Source organism: Macrobrachium nipponense, chromosome 39 (genome assembly GCF_015104395.2).
Source record: "Macrobrachium nipponense isolate FS-2020 chromosome 39, ASM1510439v2, whole genome shotgun sequence".
Lineage (NCBI taxonomy): Eukaryota > Metazoa > Arthropoda > Malacostraca > Decapoda > Palaemonidae > Macrobrachium > Macrobrachium nipponense.
Window position 1 is genome coordinate 29504052 of NC_061099.1, and position 21471 is coordinate 29525522.

Sequence of the window (21471 nt, forward strand, 5' to 3'; positions counted from 1 at the left end):
TCTGATAACCCTTTAATGGTCTGTGCTGGAAATAGTGGTGCCATCACAAATGGTCTATGCTGTAAATCTTTGGAATCTAAGAACTTTTTAATTTGGTGTATTGCTAGAAGTTGTTCATATTTAGGTCAGAAAATGCTTATAATGAAGTTGGCCATTCACCCTGCTTTGACTAAAACTTTGCTTTAGGAAATATGCGTTTTTTCCATTTTTCTCAAGTTGCCTTACTTTATGCTTACCCATTTCCTATACCTATAGATATTGTGGTACTTTGTATTTACTCACTTTCTACTAATTTTTCATATTTGCTAATGTAGCTGTACATTATATTTACTCATCTCTTTAAACTTATTCCAAATCAATTCCGTAAGTTCCCCTGCAGACATGGTAAAATGAACAATAATTAGAATGGAATGATATATTTTCATCTGACTTTATTACTAAAAATACCTGCATTGCAACACATAATAATTTCATTGATTAGATCAAACATTTCTTGGAGTCAGACAAACGCTTGCACCACACAACACATCTTGCACATCCAGTTCCTTTGGTGCAAATTCTGCTTTGAGGAAAAGTATTTGCAGGTCTAGCGCATGGTGGTTTCCTCAACACATCACATGCCTTACTGGAAGGTTCACTTAGTAAAATTACTGTGTTTTTCTAGCCCAGAGTACCTTGCTGTTTTCATGTCATCTATTTTAGCAGTTGACATCAAATGAGGATTTTACATCTTCATTTCTCTGCAGTGCTCTTGTCCCTTTGATTTTCCATAAGGCCAATACTGGTAAAGTCGCAGGCTTTCACTGCAGACCAGCCTTGGTTCTTCATTTTCTTCACCAGGTAGATGACAACTTTGGAGCTCATATTTATTTCTGCTTCACCAGGAGGGGTTGTGTTGGATGGGCAGTGAAGTTCATCATCTTCTGAAATATGGTGATGTCATAACTCTTGACATAGCCCTAGCCTTTAAAGGAGCTTGCAGCCCAATTACAGGCTTTTTATGAATATACAGTATGGTCTCAGTTTGCCAGCTCTAGTGAAGCTGTAAGTTACCATCACCTCATCAGTATTCTGTTGAGGTGTTTCAGAAATTAAGAAGTTACTGGTAACATTATTGTAACTTGCAGAAATGGTCATGTTTGACGGTGATCTGCTTGTTGTCAGTGAAGTACGAGGGTTGTCAATAAAAGAAGGTTCCCAAAGATTTTTCACAATTAAAAACATGACTATTGGCATTGAATAATACATTTTTGAAAAGCTTAGACTTTTTCCTATTTTTCAACATAATTGCCGTTGAGATCAATGCATTTTTGCATGTGGTGTACCATCTTCTTTATGCCTGAATCGTAGAACTCTCCCGCTGCTCCGCAAAGGTAGCTTAAAACCTCTTCTTTCAGCTCCTCTCCGGTTCTGAAATGCGTTATGGACGTCAGTACCTCCGTCTTTGAATTCTCTGCAACATTTGCACACGTGTTGTACGCTCATACACTTTTCTCCATAGACTTCACACAGTTGAGAATGAATGTCCACCAGTGCAGTATTTTTTGCACACAAAAAACGAATCACAGAGCGTAATTCGCACCTGGCGGGAGAGGCGAGTGGGAGCTCCATCTCTATCAGCTGCCAAGCCAAGGCTAAGCGTCGCAGACAGCTTGCCCGGGGGTGGGGGTGGGATCCAAGCTACATGCCAGTGTCGCCGGGTCCCGTGTAACAGCGTTCCTTGCGATTGCAGTTACTTGAGAACCTTATTATACGGACAACCAAAGTAGATGTAGGTTCTGATGAGGGGAACACGCTTCAATGACTTATAGCCTGCTGTCAAGGGAATGCTATTTTCTGTTGCCCAATAGTCTTCTATGGAGGGCAGGGGCACAACTTCCATATTGATGTGATGCCCAGGAAAACAAGCATCTATGAAGGGTCAAAGTTGACAGAGTCCAGAGGTTGCTCTATCTCCAATAAATTAGCCTGGAAGACCAGGTAGTACACAAAAGGAGCGTTGATAATGGAAGCACCTGCATGTAAAGTCAGGAAAAAGTGTGTTGCTGATATCCACACCCCCTTCCCCCCACCGCATCCCCAGGGACCCAGTTCCTGGTACTGGATTATGCTGCATTCTGTGCAACATCGTCTTGACATTCATCTTTGCTCTTTCCTTTCCACCCCCCTCCCCCTCCTTCTGCTCCTCCCAGCGACATGTCAAGTCTTTGGAACATAGCTGAGAGAGAGAGAGAGAGAGAGAGAGAGAGAGAGAGAGAGAGAGAGAGAGAGAGTTCCTTGGAAGTGATAAGTCTTCTTGGGCTGCTTCATCCTTAAGAACAGCGCAGAGAGTTTCCTGGTAATCATAATCACGGTCATCTTTACTGACATCAGTATCAGTGTTGTTGCAGGAGATATGGCTGTCTAGATATATGATGCATTCTATTAAATAAATTGTAAATCTTGGAATATTTAATATTCTAAATCTGCAAAATTTCTTCTGTTACTTCATTCTAAACCACCTCTTCCATCTCCAATAACTTTTTTTTTCATTATAGATTCTATGAGAAGGAAAACAACGAAGTTGAAATAACATCCCTTTGTAACACCCCACAATTTACTTGCGTTCACTTCACATTCATTTCCTTCATGGCTAATTTCAGTTAGCTTCACATAGCTTCCAGGAGTACCATAGTGACGCAAGACCTCCCTTGATAAGTAGTAGATCTTTGGATACTGTGAAATGCCTTCTTCTAATCAACAGTAGCCATCAGTAGGGAATATTAAGTTCCAAGGCCTGCTGCACAATATTTCATAACACAATCTCTCCACGCACATGTCTGCAAGTATTGGCTCTTGGTACATTATCAAACCAAAATTATTTTTCCTTTCTTAGCACAAAATAGAGGTAATTTATGTACACAAGAGGTATTGGCAGTCCTTCCATCTGTCCTCGATATCATTTCAATTCCCGAAAGCAAAGCTTTTTTTTTTTTTGAAGGTAATTAAAATTTAATTCGACATGTGTCCCTGCTGGCATTCGAATGACAAGGGGTCACTAGTGGCTCGTCCTCCCTATTAGTAATCAGGAGGTCCAGGAACTAAATGACTCATTGTGGACGGGGGTTTGTTGGTGTGGGGGAGCCAGCGGACCAACGATGACGTCACACGGGAAAGCTCCCCATCGACCACTCCTTGAAATCGTCACGCGTTACATTATTCTCTCTCCATAAAAAATGGGCGAATTTTTCTCTCACTTGACTCGCTATTTGATCGCGCCGTGTTATCTCGTTGACAGAGAGAGATAAGCAAACACCTATTATTATTATTATAATATTCCCCCCCCAAAAGTAAACAATACTCCGGCTCGTAACTATATAACTTTTCAGGACGCTCAATGCCGTGACATTTAGAGCTATTATAACGGTTCTCGCGTAATAATCAAATCAAAGTCTTACCGGGAATTCATCAAAGCTATTAAATATAATTGGAGCCTCTTTGTTGCGACTCATTCGCTGCGGAGAGGAATTCTCTGGCGTCCGTTACGAAAGAGCGGTTTTGAACGAAGTGGGAATTTTTGGTCTAGGCCTATAACGCTGAGCCTACGGAATCACACCACCAGTGTTCGGCCATAACCGCCGTCGGGTGTAAAAGTTGTTTCAATTTATGATCGTCACACCTCCGTAGGGGAATGGTACCGTCAGTGCACCGTTTGCGGCTCACTGTAGGTTCTTTTGCATCGTCCCTTCTTAGGCCCCTAGCTGCAACCTCTTTTATTCCTTTGACTGTAGTACCTACCTCCTGTGTAGCTCTGCGAATATTCTTTCTTCCATCTTACTCTCCTTCAAACCTTTCTACTGTCACTTTCCGTTTCAGCGCTGCATGGCCTCACGGGGCCCAGCCATTGGCCTAATTCTATATCTAGACTCTATATTCTGTTCTGACCCTTCATACGTACAACTTTCATGAGTGTCTGAGTAAAATTCGTACGCACCCAGAAACATCTGAATGGTGATTTCACATCGTTTCCACCTGCAGATAAAATTGAAACGAGATAAAAAAAAAAAAAAATGATTTCCAGTTCCTTTTACGATTCTCGAAATTAAATGTCAGTACGAAGCTTTGCTATAAGAATTATATGAAGTAATGGAACGTAGAATTTGACAAAGACATCACCATTATAGCTGCAGTCATGCTGGTTAACATTTAAGACAATATAGAACAAATGTATGCTCACGAAGTAATAAGGTAATAAAACTAGATGCTTTGAGATGTCAACTCAGGATGAGGAGATAGATTTTACGAAAATTAACATACTTGGCTTCAGTTATAATTTAACTAAATACCGAGATTATGAAAACTTCGAAAATATAGGAAGTTTACCTACAGGTGATGCATTGTCATGTTTAATTGAAGTGCAAGACATAAATTTAAGGTAAAAACGGGAAAAATGTACAAAACGTAACACGTTGGTGAAAGCTGAATATTAACTATTTGTGCTGATATTAACAGTCTCTTAATTCCCTTCAGTATAGTCATAATCCTAGGAAACCAGAAATATTACTCTCTCATTTTAAAGAAGAGGAATTTCAGCCTTTGTAAGAATTTCTGTTTGTTGAAAATACGTAAGTGACTTGAAGTTCCTTCCTCTCTCGGTAAGGTAGACTCAACCTCGACCATCTCGAACTTAGTACATCTCTGCAAAGTTATAGTGACTAATAACCTTGTAAAGTCCTTGTTTGAAGTTGTACTGTCGTATTTAGAGTACTACTCATTTCCCTCCTTTCTCGATAAGGCAGACTCAACCATCTTGAACTTACTACTACTCTGACATCCTTGCAAAGTATCCTAGTGACTAATGACCTTCTAAAGTCCATTTTTGAAGTTGTTCTCTCAAATTTAAGAGTGGATTTCTTGTCCCTCCTTTGTCGATAAGGCAGACTTGACCAACCCGAACTTACTACTATTCTACGTCCTTGCAAAGCGACTTACCGTATTTGCTGTGATGCATAGTCTATGACACCACACTACACTAAGGAGTTTTGTTTTTCTCATCTTGTCAGGTTGCCAAACAACAACTGCTCCTTTCCACCTTCTTCAGTGATGAAATTTCTAAATAAGTGTTAAATATAGTCTATATGCAACATTCCCTGGACGGTAAAATTCGTGAATTTCTTTCCATATACAACTTACCTCGGATTTCTTTCTCCTTTTTTTACATTCATTCATCTTTGAAATGGCACCTGTCTCTTTTCAGGCACTTCTCTTTCCATCTCTTTACACCTGTCTAGAGATTTTACAACAAGTATAATAAAGAGTGGAATAAGGTTCATCTTTAAGAATACCAAATAATCAGATTGTCTGTGGGGATAGTACGTAGACGCCTTTGGGATGAATATTTTATAACATAAGATATTATCAACAACGAATAAGTGTATTTTGCAATACGTAGGGATATTCACAGGCTATGAGTACTGCAATGTAAGTAATTGGTTTGTAAAAAAAAAAAACAATTGATTAAAGAAATTGTTTCAGTATACTGTTCATCATCATTATCTGTTATTGTAAAGGTTTTGTCTCGTACAGGTTTGTTTGCGGCTGTTGCGATATTGAAAATCGACTGCTGTGTGTGATGTTTGTGACCCTGAATGCCACCTGAGTTCCTTGACCCACCTCTTGAACAAGTGCCAATTGAGGAATGGTTTTGTTCTGACACCCAAGCTGTCAACAACACAGCAACCAGCAATGAAGTCAGTCTGACGCTGAAAACAGCATGCACTGAGGTTAATTCGGTATTCATGTTCATTAGAACTGTTTAAAATCTGTAAGCTGATTGTTTTATAATATATATTTGACATATGAGCCTGTTTATGAAGTTCATATAAACATTAGTGGTTTGAAAGACCTGAAGTTGCATTGGTGATGTATTTGTAAACTTTGTTTCTTTAGTATCAAGTCCTGTTTCTTTTTGCAGCCATGCCACTGGGCATCCTCTTAGAGTTAAGCGTTTTCCCAAGAATTCGTACCTCTGAAAGAATGCATGCGCATACACATGAAGTTCCTGAAAACAGGTGGTCAGGCCAGCCATTACAGAACAAGAACAAAAATATGAAGCTGTAATAGATGCTGTAACAGTAAGTAGGTAGACATGAATTTTCAGTGTTCTTGATGTACAAGAATTGTAGCAGCATGTATAACTTGTATTTTCTATCAGTTGCATTTAATATCCATATTATGTCCAGTCTTCCAGGCATTGTTGTTATTATTAATGCTTATAATTTTATGAAAGTTAGTTCCTACACTGATACAAACCTTTGTCTTTTGTATGGAAACACCCTCAGTGAAAATTGGCCTGTTCTTTGAAGCTTAGTAAAAAAAAGGTAGTTTATGCCGCAAGTGAGTGAATTTAGGGAACCTGGTTACGGTTTTAAAGATTTTCATCTTGTTTCAGTCTCAGTAATAAATGTTTGTAGTGTGTTGCTTGGATGAACACATTCATAAAGTCCATTACTTCAGTCAGCACTGTCCTTATGATCAGGCAAATTTTGTTTAAAATCAGTGAAACTACCAGATATAAGCTTGAGTATAATAAAAACACACGAGAGAATTTCTTGCAATTTATTTTGAATTAGCAATGAACAATTTTTTTTTAAACCATTTTTTTCATTTCCCACATCTGGAGTTTCCTTTTGATATAGCAATACACCATTGCTTTGGCGACCGTTCGTGATCAGTAGTAATAATGCGAAACACAATGGAAAAATATGTTGTTGAAAAAAACAAAAAGGTCTTAGTAAGTGAACTTACACAAATGATGCCAAAAGATGAATGCGTGACACTGATGCCTGAAGGTTTACATATATGCGTGGACACCCTATACTTTTTTTACTCTGCGGATTCCGTAAACAAGAAGAACACAAACCACGAATGAATCTAATAATAATAATAATAATAATAATAATAATAATAATAATAATAATAATAATAATAATAGCATGAGTCTTAAAATGGAGAAACAAACCCACAGTTATGGATACAAATATATTTAAAGATACATTTCTACAGATAGCTTTTGGGAATCTGTAAAGATTTATCTTTAAATATATATACATATACATAACTGGATATGTTTCTATAATAATAATAATAATAATAATAATGAATTTCTACACCACGCATGCAGGTCCTAGTTGGTTCATGATTTTCAGGAAAAAAGAAAAAAAAAGGACAAGAATTCCATAAGAATCCCATGAATTCTCTCAGTTTAGAATTTCAACTCAAAGGAGAAATTCTCAGCGCGAAAAAATAACGATATATTTACCTCCGTTAAGAAAATATCTAATGTTAGCATCAAAGCATTAGTCAAAATAGCCTCTCAAATTCAAATCATCTTTAATTATCACATCCTTCTAATAAATGATTAACTTTTTTTTAATATATATTTTGGTCACTTTGGAATAGGAACATCGACACATAGAATACTGTATATGGAAATTATATATATATCAATCTAAATATATAACAATATCTATATAATCCTTGCGTTGGAATCAGGTTTGGCATTTCACTTACACTTTGAAACCGTCACTCACTTGTCAGTTCAACGTGCCCAACACAGTCTTTGTTGACGCTTGCGAATCAAGAATGATGCCATACAAAAAGGACTCGAGGTCAAATGCCAATCACAGGTCATTAACGGATGAATGATAAGGTCGCTAGCTACCCCCTCCCCCCCACAAACCAACCAACAAACCCTTGAGATCCACCAGGACACAACCGTCGTTTGACATGAAATTTGACACCAGTCATTCTCAAAATATTTGGATGAAATCTAGTCGGATTATTATTACTTTATTTGTCAACATCAAATACATATTTATATAGAGAGAAATATATAATAAGGTTTTGGACAAGATATCAACTGTGCAGTTGAAGGGTTTTCTTTCTTTTTTTTTTCTTTTGAACAAAGGTTGTTGCCTCTTGGAACATCACTATCTGTGTGAAAAATCCTCACTCCAGGGCCCAGGAACTGATTGCTTCTTGTCAGATCTCTCTAAAAGACACGAATGAATAATATTTTCTACAAATGTCCCAAGATGTCTAGTAGTGGAGTTTTATTTTTGCCAGACGTCTTAAGACATTAAATTACAAACAAATCTGACTATTTAAAATGGCACAGAGGATAACATAGTAAAGTTGAAATTACTTTAAAAAACAACATTGCTTTAGTCTCACAACGATTACAAGTGACATTGTTGGAATGAAGAAAAGTTCATGAATACTTCCATGATCCCCAAGGGTGATTGGGCAGCTGTGCTCATCTCACACACTCCACCTGTAGAAGAAGTAACTCTTCGAGGCTTCTAAACCATACCCAGATTACCTCTTGACATAATAAATAAGGATATCAATCAAAATCATCTTCGTATGTGTTGGCGAAAACCTGTCACTCACATGGTGATGTTCAATGGCCCCTGTGAAATAAAGGGCGAGCTATTGCTAAACTAAGTCATCATTTCATATCTGCTTTCTTCCATTTGTGTGAATTTCCTAATACTTTCGCTTCCTGAGATATAAGTATCAAATGTACTGATTCAAAATATCTTTATGAACTTGTGTTTAGACACAAACAAAAAACTGCACAGTTTAGAAATTCCTACAAGCTCCAAAGAAATGACAGTAATTATTATTTACTATCCCAAGTTATGCTGGTCATTATAGTTAATTAATGTGTAGTGTACATTACAAAAGTATGGCTGATAGAGTTTTAACTCATCATTGTGTTCATCAGTAATACAAATTTACTTTTCCTAGTTACACATGGAGAGGTTAATATATTCTCAAGTCATTATTATTACTTCCTTCTTAATATATAAAGAGAGGGCCTTCAGGTGTATCACAGGCCAGAGCAATTTGTTTACGTAGTGGATGAAAGAATAAAAATTTAAGATTAAGGAGAGATAATGGAGAAAGTGAGAGCTAATGGTGGATCTCATCGCCATCCATTCATGGTGTTGAGATCCTCAAAGCCTTCATAAAAGGGATTGGATCCATCGATAGACCGTTTATAGATGTCTTGACTTTCTTCTGTCACGTCTGCATCGGCGTAGTCTGAGTTTGCAGTTGCCTCCTGTATGCTTCTTCGGTTTCTAATACTCAAGTCGCTCTCGAGAGGAGGCTTCATCTCGACTTCGAGTGACTCGTCTCCTTCAATGTTCCGCTTCGGTCTTCCTTCTTCCTCTCTCTGCTGGTGCAACAGAAGCTCTTCGTCTGATAGGCGTTTTCGCATGGTGTAGAAATCTCCAAATCCCCCAGAGAAAGTGTCACCATGGAATCCGCTCGCATCCATATCAGGGCGACGCTTATTGGCCTGGTGCATTTGGTAAACATCCCGTTTTCTTCTAGTGGATTCCTTTTCTTTCTCTGCCTCATGTAATTGGGTTTCTTCAAAGTCACTCTTTTTCTCTGGGCTGAAATCTGTTAATTCCTCTGAGACAGATTCACCATAAAACCCACTGTCGTCCAGATTGGGATGCTCTTCCAAAGAACGTTTCATTGTGTAGAAATCCCCAAATCCACCATTGAAAGTATCTCCATAAAATCCACTAGAATCCATTTCAGGCCGGCGTTTCTTCATGGTTGAGAAATCTCCAAACCCTTGGTTAAATGTGTCTCCGTAAAATCCACTAGCACCCATTCCTAGACGCCTTTTCTTCATGGTTGAGAAATCTCCAAAACCTTGGTTAAAGGTATCGCCATGAAAACCACTTGCACCCATTCCAAGTCGGCGTTTTTTCATGGTGGAGAAATCTCCGAAGCCTTGGTTGAAGGTGTCTCCATAAAACCCACTAGCATCCATTCCTAGACGTCTTTTTTTCATGGTCGAGAAATCTCCAAACCCTTGGTTGAATGTGTCTCCGTGAAAGCCACTTGCCCCCATTCCGAGACGACGTTTTTTCATGGTTGAAAAATCTCCGAATCCTTGATTAAATGTATCTCCATAAAAACCACTTGCTCCCATCCCCAGACGTCTTTTCTTCATGGTGGAGAAGTCCCCAAAACCTTGGTTGAATGTATCTCCGTGAAATCCGCTTGCACCCATTCCAAGACGACGCTTCTTCATGGTAGAGAAGTCTCCAAAACCTTGATTGAAAGTGTCACCATGGAAACCACTTGCTCCCATCCCTAACCTTCTCTTCTTCATGGTAGAAAAGTCACCAAAGCCGCCGGAGAAAGTGTCACCATAAAAGCCACTGGAAGTCATCTCTGGACGTCTCTTCTCTTCTACAGGAGCAGACGACTGGACAGCTTCTCTTTTGCCTCTCTTAACAGGTGAGAAGTCACCAAAATTATGAGTGAAGATGCCCTCATGGAATCCCTGGGCTCCCATATCGTTAGGAGCTCTCTTCCAATCATTAGAGGCCAAGGTCAGAAGATAAGGGTTGATGGATCTCTTGAAATTATGCATGTAATGATTAGGGATGTACAGATCCATGTAAGGATCTTGACTTTTCATGTTTCCACCCAGAAAATTATCTGAATAGTAAGATGGGGTTTCACTGCTGCGCTTGACTGTTTTCTTGGCATAGAAGCTCATGGGGTCATACCCCACAGTTTGTAAGTATGGATCGTAAGTATCTCTTTTGCCCCATGCCATTGTGGGGTCATAGCCAATGGTCTGCATGTAAGCATCATACCCTGGGTCATTCTTTTTGATCTGCCTCTTTCCCCAGGCCATCATGGGATCATAATGAACACTCTGCATGTATGCTTCATAGCCAGGGTCATAAGTATCTCTCTTCGCCCATGTGGACATTGGGTCATACCCGACTGAAGCCATGTAACCATCAACACCATTCGCTGAACGTTTGACAACATTTTTGATAGAGGGATCTAGGGGAAGAGGCTCGGCAGAATCATCATCGTCTACAGATCTGGTTGGTTCCAAGCCGCCTTCTGCAGAGTTTTTTCCATCAGCATACATTGCTTGTAATCTCTTCTCTGCCAAACCATCTCGTCCTGTAAAATAAAGGAAATATGTTAGAACTCAAGTTCTCACTGTATTAAATTCTAGAAATATGATGTTATGAACTCGCACATCCTTCTGATGCTAAGTGTTAAATAACTGTAAGATAAAGTTCTCTTAACTACTCTTACTGATATATGGGAAACCAAGGGTAAACTTTAGAGTAGTGTTCTTAAGTAGTGTTTCAGTTAGAATGATATTGTTTTACCTGCTTTAAGATAATTAAATAGGATGAATGTAAAAAGATAAAAAATCTAAAACTGAACCAAAAAAACTCAACGGAACTTTTATGTAGATGCTCGCAAATTCACACAAGATGAACATGTCAGTTTTGATCAGCTTGGCAGTAAAATTTCAAAAGAAAATATTAGACATCTCTGCAGTTACTGCCAATCACCATTAAACTAATGCATAATACCTCGGAGACTCGAGTGTTTACTTCTGTCTTTCTCTTTCCCATCAAATTCAATTAGAACATTTTTTGTTATTGATGAAGTAAAGTCCAGTCGCCTGTGTTTATCAACATTTCAGGTGTTATAACTAATACAAAGTTAGCTGGGAGACATCATGCAATTTGGGCTGCTAAATCTGTTGCTGAAAATTTGTAGACCATTGTCTAATATCACAAATTCCTTTCTTCATGTTATTCATGTGAGCATTTTCTTCATCTTATTACGTATCTGTCTAAGAAACTGATTTTGTATTTGGGTGATGATACTGTTGTTTCTCCTCTTGAAAGGATTGAATTACAAGTAGTTAACCTATTCATTAGATATAAGCCACAATCTGATGAACTTGGATAGAGGGACACACGATTGCCCATTCTATGATCTTTCTATAAAGCTAGCTCTCTCAGAATTCGTAGATTTGGAGGCTCTTATTCCCTTTACTGTCAGACAGGAATTCTCATTCTGCCTCAGTTTTCCAGCTTTCAGTTTTTCTTTGCTCTTTGAATAGATGGCTGGTCTATGTCTTTCTCAGTAGTTCAACTTCATGCTTTCACTTTGCTTCCAATATTATTTTCTTCAAATAGTGCCTTGAGGACACAGTGTCTAGTTCCTGTTCATGTTAGCATAATAAAAAAATAGTTATAAAATTACACAGTATCTAGTTCCTGTTCATGTTAGCATAATAAAAAAAGTGATAAAATTAGTTGCAAAATGGTTAGACTGATGCTGATATATGGACACAAGTCATGGTACAGCTCATTTGTGGTGGATATAGCCTTGAGGAAGACGGTAAAGATCAAGTAGCAGGATAGAACTAACTCTTATGTTTAGACTGATCAATAGGGGTAACTGTCTAAATGGAACTGGTGGTGCCAGAAATGTCAAGTGAACTGCTATAGAAAGGTGTGGGTGGGCATCAAAGTATAAACTATGAGAGGGATTATTTTTTGTGTAGTTCACCCTATACCATTGCTATGATGTTCTGTACTTTTTTATGTAGACGCTTACTTTTAAGAAGCTAATCACTAAATAAGCCGTTAAGAGGAAATTCCCCTACATATCATTTATTTAAAACCATGTAATTATATTTTATTCTAGACTTTACATAAACTGTTCAATACATTTCCAGGTTAAGTTGACCACGATGACAATGTCTATTATGTAGGAGTGTGTCGTGTGCATGCCACAGTTTTTGACATCCTCAAGAACACCCCCTGATTGGCAGAGAAAATAAGACAGAAGGCAAAGCTAGACAAGGCAAGGCAAGTCTCATGTCCCCAGTCATTTCAAGTGGATAGAAAAAATAAAATGCTTTCAGTTTAATGGAATTTTCTTTTAGCATTTTACTTTAAGAAAAGACTGTTCTAACGGCAGCTCTTGACAGACCATGAATACAATTTGCCAGAAGTCATTGTTATTTCTGAGGTTATGTGTTTAAGTGCCGTAGATAAACTTTTTTTCCCTACGTACATACAAACAATTGCCTTTCCTATTGGAGTATCTTCACTGCAAATTGGAGCAGTCGCTGAACTTCGCAAAAAGGTTACTAACTAGTGGATAGGGTGTGAGTAGGGGAATGCCCCTCACCTGCCAACATTAATCACTTTTCTTTTGGCTCCTATGAAGAATGGATGTCTCTCTGCGGGTTCTCTCTCTTCTCTGCCATTGAATTATTGGGTAAGTACTTGGATGGCTATCCTTTACTATATAATTGCATTTTCTGACTTTGTTTTCCCATTTTAATGGACAAAAAATATGAAAAATCCAGTTTCAAGGGGCAAGGGCAACCTTGGAGAAGTTTGTACCTCATGGATGGAGACACTCATGGGCACTGGAGCTACCCATGGTCACTTCTATGAGAACTAAACCAATGCTGTTCAGATTGTTGGGATCTTTCTTCTCATCTCTTGCAACTGGGGTTTGTTATCAGGAAGGATCTAGCATGGAGGATGGATGACAGAAACATTGCTCAAATTCCATTCAACTCCTATCCTCCCGAAAAGCTTCCGTACCTAGATACATCCAAGGCGGGATGGGTGCATACCGGAAAGGCACGTTCATTTCAGGAGTGTTGGGAACAGATACACTTCATATGAATATCAGCATTATGGAGATGTAAGCAGCTGGGCTAGCATTGCAAGCATTTCAAGATCAGTTGATAGATCCCTTGGTAGTGCTGATGAACAAAAACAACTCTAGTGGCATATGTCAGCAAACAGGGAGGGACGGTATCTCTTACCTCTGTCAGTTGGCAGTAAAGATCCACTAGTGGGAGGTTTGTCATGCTGTCAGCCTTGTACATTCCTGGTGGGAGGAATGTCATGGCTGAACAACTTAGTCATCAGGGTTAGGCTCTCTACATCCTCAAAAAGCAGGAACACCCTTTCTTTCTAGCTCTGTGAGGTGATCAAACAAACTTATAACGCCTCCTTGGAGGATTTCATTCTCTCCATTCATGTGAGAGCCAACGAATAACGGGCATTTGGAAGAACTTTCTGGTGCAACAGGTAATGAAGGTAGGTGTCTGGCATCGACAACCATTACCTCATATGTGAGGATGTTGCCAACATTCCCTGGACACCTTCTCCCTGGGACATTTGGTGGCTGCTCAAAAACATTGAGTAAGCAGCTAGGCAGAAGTATCAGCTGGAGTTGGACCAGATACAGGTAACTACACTTTGAGCAACTAGTCTTTGTACAGATTCTAATACACCTCTCCCTCCACCCTGCTAACCAACCAATAAATATCAGCTCTCTCTCTCTCTCTCTCTCTCTCTCTCTCTCTCTCTCTCTCTCTCAAGAATTTTTCCAATGGTCATACATATTCTGCCAAAATAAGAGATACATTAAACTCTAAAAAAAAACTTGTAACGTCAAAAAAAATGGAAAATGTTGAAACCAAGAACCAGAAATAATGATAACAAAATGTGTTTTCACTCAGCTGGAGAATAATCGATTATTACCAAGAAAACTTAATAAATAAGTAATAATGTTATTTCCAAGTAATTCTTTGCTGTGACTAGAATCTTTAACAAACCAATCCTCCGAACAAAGAGAGAGAGAGAGAGAGAGAGAGAGAGAGAGAGAGAGAGAGAGAGAGAGAATTTTTCATAAGTCTGATACCTCATTATATATATTTTGTTATTTGGATAATGGTAGCTTTTCCATGAACGCATGCATAATACGTTAACCACAAACTGTAAATAATGCACTCCTAATGAAAGGTTGATTTTTTAGTAAATAAATAAGTGTTCTGTAATAAATCTAACACTCACTTAACTGGTGCGAACAGAACATTTTGCCCTTTAATTCAACACTGATTAGTTGTTATTGTAAATATAATGTTTTTAGGGATTAATAATAAAATCTCTGTTGGTGATGCCAAATACTTTGCTATTATGAAATTTTGATTTACAGGCTCTTTCGAGAAAAATCTGTGCCACACTTAATGCAATTACATACGACTTTCCTAATAAAACAAGCAGCAGAATAAGAACTACAGCAAATATAAAGAATGAAAAGCAGAAAATAAGAACTACAGCAGACGTCGAAAACAAAGTGGAAAAAAGAAAAATATCTTAAGAGATGAGAACATCGAAGTTAACAAAAAATCCTCTGAAAGTTTACCATTTACCCTTCTTGAGAACTAATTCCAAGAGCAAATCTCTGAGTTATCTCAAAAGTTAGATAACGAATATCTCAAGTCTAAATTTACTCAGGTGGCGGCTGGTAAGCTGAATGGAAATGAATCTTAAAAATCATTCCTACAATACAACGCAGAAGTGATGCTTAGTTTTCCTTATTATTATTATTATTAATTATTATTTTTGAATTATAAAAATACAATGAGAATTGTATTAGGGTAGTAATACATTGCATCTTCGCTGGAACCAATTGCACGACATCCTCAGGGAGGTTGTTCCAGATTCCAATGGTGTAAGGAATAAAGGACCTCTGGAATTGAGAATCTCGACAGCGAGGTACTTTTACAGCATATTGGTGCTGCTGTTCAGCTAATGTGGTTGCTCTCGGCAGGAAAATAAGATCATGGATCAACTGTGAATCTGAAAGATCTCTGTTGAAATACAACTTATGAAAAATTGACAAACAAGAGACCATCCGTTGATATTCAATTATTTAACAGATTCCCTGATGGTGTAATAATGTTACGAAAAACGTTTGAAATTAAGAATTATGCTGAATTTAGTAAGTTTCCATGGTCCACCTTCAAACTGATAAATATATTATATATATACTCTTAAGTTCGTTAGTTGTTGTTGTGTTTGTGTGTGTGTTATGTAATCTAATATAACAAACGAACTCTAAAAGCTTCGAGAATCACTAATTAAATTCCACAGCCAAATCCCTTTAGTTTTTCTCTAACCATCCATGCAATGCATTTTGCATTACCATGCGTCAGCATTTTACATTGACTTATCACCCAATACATCATTACCAAAATCTCCTTCACGAGATGATATTATGTCCAGTGGAAAAAAAAAAGAGAAGTACGAGGGTATTCCAAGCACCTGCGGATAATATATTCGATAATGAAGGTATCTCCTTCCTGCATATATCGAGTTAATTAAGGTGACCCTCTTGAAATGAAGTTAGTAACACGGTGGGTGGAGAGAGAGGGAGAGGAGAGAGAGAGAGAGAGAGAGAGAGAGAGAGAGAGAGAGAGAGAGAGAGAGAGAGAGAGAGAGAGAGAACACTTATAACACACTTTAAAACTAACCAGAACTGGGAGCTTTCAATGCAAGAGACGATCAAATTAATATATATATATATATATATATATATATTATATATATATATATATATATATATATATATATACACACACACACTTTCCTTTACGATATACGAACATGGCTACCGACCCAACGGTATAGTAAAGATTATCGTATGAGGAACCATTATTTTTTTATGATTTCCCCCTGGAAAAATATACATATAAATATACATATAAATAAACAAAAGAATGAAAAAAAGGATGGGATTGGAGTGATGATATTCACAGTACACGACTTTAAAAATGATGTTGAACAATTGTTAGGTGCCTGAGGGCTCTACACTTTACCTTTCATCTCTCTCTCTCTCTCTTTCTAAGAGAGTGATAAATTCATCTAAAGAGCTTCAAGTCTTCGGCAGCTCTCTCTCTCTCTCTCTCTCTCTCTCTCTCTCTCTCTTCTTTAGTTTGTTTTAAAGGACATATGAGTATTCTGCTCAGCACATGTTTATTCCATTGTACAGATATCTCTCTCTATCTCTCTCTCTCTAGTTTGTTTTAAATGACATAAGTATTCTGCTCAGCACATGTTTACTTCATTGTACAAACTCTCTCTCTCTCTCTCTCTATTTTCCTTGGTTTGTTCTAAACGACATATGATTATTGTGCTCAGCACATGTTTGTTTATTTCATTGTACAGATTCTCTCTCTCTCTCTCTTCTTTAGTTTGTTTTAAATGACATATGAGTATTCTGCTCAGCACAGGTTTATTCCATTGTACAGATTCTCTCTCTCTCTCTCTCTCTCTCTCTCTCTCTCTTTTAGTTTGTTTTAAATGACATATGAGTATTCTGCTCAGCACATGTTTATTCCATTGTACAGATTCTCTCTCTCTCTCTCTCTCTTCTTTAGTTTGTTTTAAATGACATATGAGTATTCTGCTCAGCACATGTTTATTCCATTGTACAGATTCTCTCTCTCTCTCTCTCTCTCTCTCTCTCTCTCTGTAACTGAAACAACAGAATTTCCCTCATATCCAAACATTTCCAGATTCGTAGACCGAGATAAACCACGTTTCCCAGATCTAAATGACAAGGAGAGACTCAAAAATGTCAAAGTCATCAGGATATTCAGTTGATAAATAATCGATGTGATTGATCTATGGAGGTTCTGGAAAAAACAAAACGAAAAGATATAATGACTTTGCTCGCCCGTGCTTATTTATTCGGTGTCAAAGAGTTCTTTCATGTGAATTGTATAATTGATTACATAAGGTATTTCTAAAGTGTTAATCTAATTTATTTAATTACCTTCTCCCCTATTTCATTTTTATGACTTATAAAAACATTTTATCTTTTTTTTTTTTTTGGAAATCCCTCCTTATTGGCAGTTGTTTCAAACAATAATTTCATCGGCAAACAACTTGAAAAGTCTTCTATTTTTCTTATTACATTCTTCCTATCACCAAGTAAATGGTATAATAGGTTTCATCAAATGTCACGGATATATAAACGGCGTTATTTATTAACTAATTATTCTAAAAATGTTGTTATCCTAATGCGGCAGAATGATTTGATTCCGTTATCAACAAGAGCTCAGCTTTTTCTGTTACTGATTTGCTAAGAAATAGTGTTTTTTTTCAAGTTATGGAAGAGGCATTACTGAAACGCCTAAAAATCACAGCACGAATTAAGCTGAGATCTGTCAAAAAATAGTCTCGATTCAAAAAAGCTTGCTAGCATACAGTCTTGTAACAGAAACATAAGTCTTCCTGCTGCCAAGACTTGTCTGATTAGTTCCAGCAACTCTGAAACAAAATTCAAGACTACATTACTCGCACTTGGATTTATGGGTCGCGATCAAAAATTATCGGAACCTGTCGTGAATTAATCACAAGATGAACATGAATGAAATATACTAAACGTACATCAACATAAATCTGTTAAATACTAAATGTACTGAATAAGGAATCCCCAAGGTCTGAATGCTAACAAAAGTAAAAGAGATACAGATATCACAGACCTAGAAACGAAATCTCCGAAGCCAATCACTGCATGTGGTACCTTTGTGAATGAGTCCATTCCGAAATATTATTGGTCTAGCCTCGCGTTACTCTAATCTACTTAGGAGACAATTACACCGGTGGCCGATATATAACTTGATACTGGATTGATGAAGGTTTTCCATTTCAGAAATCAGTGTGTGTGAGATGGTGTTTCTCGATATATCCACTTTTATACAAAGCAACAAAAAGTGTTGAATGTTTGTTGAAATTATTCTAATAGTGCTATTTGTGCTTGCAAAAGGCAAATATAAACAAATACCTACAGAGAGACGCACTTAAATTCTGGGGAGAGAGAGAGAGAGAGAGAGAGAGAGAGAGAGAATGGGCAGATGTTTGCTAAACTATAAAATAAATTTAATTTACTTAAGTAAATTTAAAAAAAGAAAATAGAGAGTATAGGCATATGTTTGCTAAACTACATAAAGAGAGAGAGAGAGAGAGAGAGAGCAAACAATGCAGAAAAAAATAGGGACACATGTTCGCTAAACTACAAATTGTATTTACTTAAATACATTTCAGCCAACGAAAAAAAATATAATCCCATCAGCCATACTCCCAGGTACCCATTTTGGCCCTCCCAAAATAGATCATGGAGCCTTCTGGTTCAGGGGGAATTCAGAAATGCAGGCCCTACCTCCCCCTTCATAAACCCCCCCCCCCCCGCCCCCCCCCCCCCCCCCCCACGGAAAAATTACAGCCCATAGTAACCAAGACGGTGGTGTGTCCAGGTAACCCAATTCTAGCGTCATAGAAGTTAGATATTATTTTTTTCTATTCGTCAAGGCTACAAGGGAATTCTGTTTCCCTTAAGAGGGAATGTCTAAAGGAGATGTAACAGTGTCACTGTTTCTGAGATGTTACAACTTCCGCGTGATATTTAATGGCTTAAAATTCCTGTACATTATTATTATTATTATTATTATTATTATTATTATTATTATTATTATTATTATTATTCTCGAATTGAGCCTTTTTTTTGTTAGAAAGTTGGTTATAGTTACACTAATGACGTGATACGATGCCATATTATTATTATTATTATTATTATTATTATTATTATTATTATTCTCGAATTGAGCCTTTTTTTTGTTAGAAAGTTGTTTTATAGTTACACTAATGACGTGAAACGATGCCATTATTATTATTATTATTATTATTATTATTATTATTGTTGTTGTTGTTATCCACAAAATGTTTTTTTCAGAAAGTTGGTTGAAGTTTTCCTAATTGCGTGAGATTGGCCTTGAGAGAGAGAGAGAGAGAGAGAGAGAGAGAGAGAGATGAACTTACAAAACTAGTGTACCACAACCACTTGAAAATGATAAAAGAAAAACTGCTGACCCATGAATCATTTAACCGTTATACCCAACCTTCCAGTCTGCATGGCATTTAGTCACTTGACCAAAGTCGTTCAAGGCCGCTATTATTTTATCACAAACAAAGCAATTCATGCACTACATTACTAATATGTCACGGCGCCAATCTGATAAACAAGAGGTCACTGGCATGATCCCCTTTTTCCCAAATTGAAAAACAGAAATTCCGCTGTTGTGTCGACTACAGTCATAAAGCTTCATTTCCAACAGATGGCGCTGGCATCCTCATCAAACTAACTATATAGTTTTGCTATGCCAGAGACCCCAAACGGCAGTGTTGCCAGTTGGTATGTGTTTACCCTCCAAACTGGGTATAAGACTTACACAAAACCGTGGAAATAAGTGAAATTAGCGTAACTATTTGTAGTATATGTACATATTAGAGCAATTTTATTATTGCATTACTAGGACAACTAGAATTCATGGAAACAGTTTGTAAATGCATCGGCGTATGTGTGAAGCTCCACTAAATTGGCAACGATGCGCCAAACGGATGGCGTCCGTTCTTTCGCAAGTGTCCGAGCCATTCTGAGCTGTAAAAATACATACTTCCTTCAGGAAAAAAGGAAATTCGAGAAGACGGACCTTACGTAGATTAGTTTAGTATCGATGCAGCCTACGTCCAACTACGCAGTTCCGAGCTATATATGTGTCAGACAGAGCGATGCGATCTTGTAAAACAGAAGTCGTTTGGCCTCTGCTCCGAGTTGCAGGTGGCTTCTTTATTGAATATCCCGGTCTGGGCCTGAGTAAATGGAAACAGTCGGAATATTCAATCAACAAATATTCCCCCGGACAAAGGGTATTACCGGATACTCGCTGGCCAACGACGAATATTCGTTAAGGACGCGACAACGACTGCTGTGTACAAATTGCCTTGGTCATGGCGACCGGGAATTCTGGATGAGACCAGACGCCAAATTTTCGAGATGCATGGGATAGTATGTAATGGATTATGATCTGTTCACATGATGTTTTATATAAGTTCATCCTGTCAACCGTATAGAGCAGTAAAGGAAATAATACAAAGTGTATGCCGACAGCAAGGAAAAATATGAAAGACTTTTATGGCGAGGGTGGAATTTTGCACAAGACTTTCCCCCCTTTGCAGTGGTAACTTGGGTCTCTCTCTCTCTCTCTCTCTCTCTCTCTCTCTCTCTCTCTCTCTCGTATATATGACCCAAAGTGGTCAAGTCAAAGATGAAACTTGATGCAAAAAATATCCATACTTTTTGTACCTATACTCTGTTCTTTTCCATCTGTCCATCCACCTGTGGTGGTCGCGCATGGTAACACTGCGTCCCGGGCTATAAATAGTTACGCTATGTGTAAGTTTTAAGTAAATAAAAGGATATCTGGGTGTACATTTGCAACTGAAAAGTGTTTTAATAAATTTACTGTATGCGAATTACACCGTTAATATTCAAAATAGGATATTATTTAAAGCCCGGGAGGCAGTGTTACCATGCGCAAACACCACAGGCGGATGGAAAAAAAAAAAGTATAGGCAGTTAATGCAACAGTGTATCAGCGCCCTCTTACATTGCACTACTTTTCTCTCTTATGCACACTCCTTGGATACCAAGTATCCACTCATTCCTAATATCTCTTTCAAGCCATCTATCCACCACTATCTAGTTCTTCCTCTCCTCCTACACCAGAACACTTCATAATTACACATTCATCTGATCAGTCAGCCTGTCTTCTTCCATTCCCTCGCCATGACCACACCATCTCAAAAAAACTGTGATCACTCTGTTCATTTTGTTTACCCTTCCAACATCTGTTTCGTATCTCCGTAGTTTTACACCATTTAAATCCTGTTTACACATATAAATAGCTAA

The 21471-nt window shown here is 37.8% G+C and overlaps 1 protein-coding gene and 1 long non-coding RNA gene across 4 annotated transcripts in view; one reads left to right on the plus strand and one right to left on the minus strand.

The window, feature by feature from the left end:
• Window positions 1–5752: 5752 nt before the first annotated feature.
• On the plus strand, window positions 5753–12777 carry LOC135210246 (uncharacterized). The gene is made up of 2 exons (XR_010313477.1): window positions 5753–6117; window positions 12584–12777. It is a non-coding gene; the product is annotated as an uncharacterized LOC135210246 (long non-coding RNA).
• LOC135210244 (uncharacterized) overlaps window positions 6583–21471 on the minus strand; it is a 358033-nt gene continuing 343144 nt past the window's right edge. For all 3 annotated transcript variants that reach the window (XM_064243093.1, XM_064243092.1, XM_064243091.1), the window contains one exon: window positions 6583–10998. In XM_064243093.1, the coding sequence (XP_064099163.1) occupies window positions 8972–10998 (2027 nt within the window). In that variant the 3' untranslated portion in view covers window positions 6583–8971. The remainder of the gene's footprint in view (window positions 10999–21471) is intronic.